Below are 3,083 nucleotides of genomic sequence, written 5' to 3' on the forward strand. Positions count from 1 at the left end.
AAAGTTTTCTCTTCCTGCTCCTCCTTATACGTTCTATTCATATTCTGCAGAGATCACGATAATGCTGGAGTCAGGAAAAAATATGGAAGAGAATTACCTAGAATATGACAAGCACCACATATGCTCTACCTATCCTTCCAGGGCACCCATACATTTGTTTAAGACATGGGTTCTCTCATTCAGTCAGGTGCTCTCACTAGATCTACGAGACTTAAATAACCTACAGACCTCAGAAGTGCACTGGAGTGGCAACACAGCGCTGCCTTCAGTACCTACTGTGAAGTTTGTCATTTCAAAATGTCAAAAATCACTGTTATTTAAACTACATATACATGTTTTAAGGCTTCAAAGCACATTTCTATTATCATAATCAACACATCACAGGCAAGAACAAGATGTTTATTGTGAACAACATTTAAGAAACACTGACTAAAGTAAGCAGTAGTCATTCAATTAATGAAATCCATATCAACTTCCTGAGCTGTAGCCCTGCCTTTTGGAGGAAAATTTAATGGAAAAAATTTCATGTTAGCCACAAGATAAAAAATATGAAAAAGAGTAAAATGAAGACTTCAATTGCCACCTATGATTAATCCTGTGCTCGAAACAGGGAATGAAATAATCAATTACAAAACCCTGACTACTCTTTACTCTGCCTAAAATGTCTCTATGAAGTCACAACATCCACTGATTTGAACAGTCATACAGCTGCAAGTTTATTGTGGTAAAAATTGGAATTAACCCATGGCAATGAGGGTTATTTTAATATCTTTTCTTCATATACTGTAAATATAACTTACATCTGCTGAAAAAGTTCTAAGAATATATTAAAAAATTATATCATAATATGCAATAAGGAAATGTATCATGAAAAACTATACTCATCTAACCCTATATTTACCATCCACTCTTATGCTAGGGCTGCATGCCTCCCTGGGGCAGAGCTGGCCCTCCTCTTTGGCTCCCTCTCCACTATCACTGGTAAGCCACGTCCTGGCCACTCCCTGTGCTCAAGGCTCCCCTCCTGGAATGGCTGAGCCCTGTGCCCCTCAACAATATACATTCCCACTGCATTTTGAAGCCGTAATTTGCTAAATGTCTTCATGTTCTCTACCTTACAGTAACTGTGGGGTTATTTACCAAATATTGCATTCCGAATCCATGCAAACATTTAGCACAATATATTTCTCTTTGAGTAGTAATTCCAAAACACTTTTAAATTGGATAACGCAACTATTCTAACTACTTGAAATTGGTGCATGTTTAAGGCCGTCTCATAACAACTGTTTCACTACCCAGCGGTGTGAAGTAAAAACAAGGAACAAAAATAAAAGATCTTGATTACACTCCAACATCCAGAATACTGCATTACATTATTTCCTTATCAACAATATATTGTATTTACCATACAAATGACATGATATGATTCATGAGCAATGAAGACACACACTCTCACCAAACAAGTGTTGAGTGTCACTGTTTAGCAATGCAACTAGCAATCTCTTAATTACTTACGTTTACTCTTTTGCTTCCAGGGACTTAAAGAAATACTTAAATCAATCTAACTCTTTAAGGTGGACACATGTATTTCTCTTTTCCGAGGTTTAAAGAAACACTGAACTCAACTTAAATTCCTGAAATTGGACATCCATTGTAAAGTCTAGCAAACATAATCAAAAGATTTATAAAAAGCAAAAGTAATTGAAATCAACTTGTACATGGGCCCCCAAATATCAAAATCCATTTTAGTGTCTTTTTCATCAAATTAGAAAAGACAATGTTTCGTCACATTAGTGGAAAAAAAGGTAAAATTGTACAACTTCATCAAAATTTTTTGGTTTGTTATTTTAATGCTGATATGGTTTGGCTATATTTATTGGAAACAACAAATTTTCTTCCCTGAAGATCAGATTTCTGAACAAGAATTTACAACTAGCGAATAATTTTCTTTCTGAAGGAACACAATTTAGAAATTCAAGCAGCTAGATTTCAAAACTAGAATCTGGAACAAGCAAAGACTTTGTATTACTCAATAGTGAACTAAATCCAGAGTAAATAACTTGCTAAATATTTTTAAATATTTATTTTTAATGCTCTGACAATTCGAATAAAATGGTAAACATATTCTCAGCTCTTCTTGCATCTAAGCCTTTCCTTACATTGCACAGAGTATACTTGCGAGCACGCAGAAAATGATGTTTGATTAACTCAGCAGATTCCATTGAGTCTGAAAGACAATGTACAGTAGCTAATGCTTCCTTCCAGTTAATAAATACAATGTCGAGTCAACAAAGCCAAACCTTATTCACAATTGTTTTGATAATCAAGAGAAGTGGGCTCTGCACGCAGCTTACCATGCTAAGATAATCTCTGAATAAAATGCATTGCACTGTAAGACAAAGAATGACACTAATCCCAGTGTGTGATGGAAATTGCAAAGGAAAACATCCTCTAATAAATCACAGAATACTGTATACATGTTAAGAAAAGTAAAAGTTAAAACCAAGGAATACGATGCATGTTAGGCGCATTGGCCAAGTCTAGCCCCAGACGGAAAAAAAAGCACGGAAAATCCTAAAGATCCACTTTTGATAACAAATCTCATCACTGTTGGCGCTTGGCCTCCTGGGAGTCACCACAGGCCGGGCCGGCTGTCGAAGGCTTGCCGAGGTTCGTGGCTTCCGCTTTCGAAGGGAGCCCCCTTTCTTGGATCAGTCGGAGATCGTTAACTGAGCAAAGCCTATTAATGCCTTATCATCTGGGACTTCATTGGCTTCACATTCTGAACTCTGGAAGGTAAAAAAAAAGAAAAGAAAAATATATGTATCAATACTCTGCTTGCGTAAAGGGTGAGCTGAAAAGACCTCAAACACCTTGAATGTTGGGAAGCTGTTACATTAGATTCAAACAAAGTACAAGGGATGCACTGGAAGGGGAAAGGAAGAAAAGAGGGGCAGGATGGGTAGTGTAGATGACACAACAGACGAGGATGAGGGGAAAAATCTGTTTAGTTTGGAAGGATATTTACATGGAAACTAAAAGGAGTGAAAATGAGAAATTTTATGCATTTTACCCATCTGTAA

The 3,083-nt window shown here is 36.6% G+C and overlaps 1 protein-coding gene across 1 annotated transcript in view; it reads right to left on the minus strand.

Moving 5' to 3' along the window:
• Positions 1-1,322: 1,322 nt before the first annotated feature.
• Positions 1,323-3,083, minus strand: part of LOC119585868 (serine/threonine-protein kinase OSR1-like) — a gene marked incomplete in the record, with an annotated part of 62,819 nt that continues 61,058 nt past the window's right edge. Inside the window, 1 exon segment of the mRNA XM_037934598.1 lies at positions 1,323-2,789. Coding sequence (XP_037790526.1) covers positions 2,712-2,789 — 78 coding nt within the window.

This window comes from Penaeus monodon, chromosome 20, assembly GCF_015228065.2.
Source record: "Penaeus monodon isolate SGIC_2016 chromosome 20, NSTDA_Pmon_1, whole genome shotgun sequence".
Lineage (NCBI taxonomy): Eukaryota > Metazoa > Arthropoda > Malacostraca > Decapoda > Penaeidae > Penaeus > Penaeus monodon.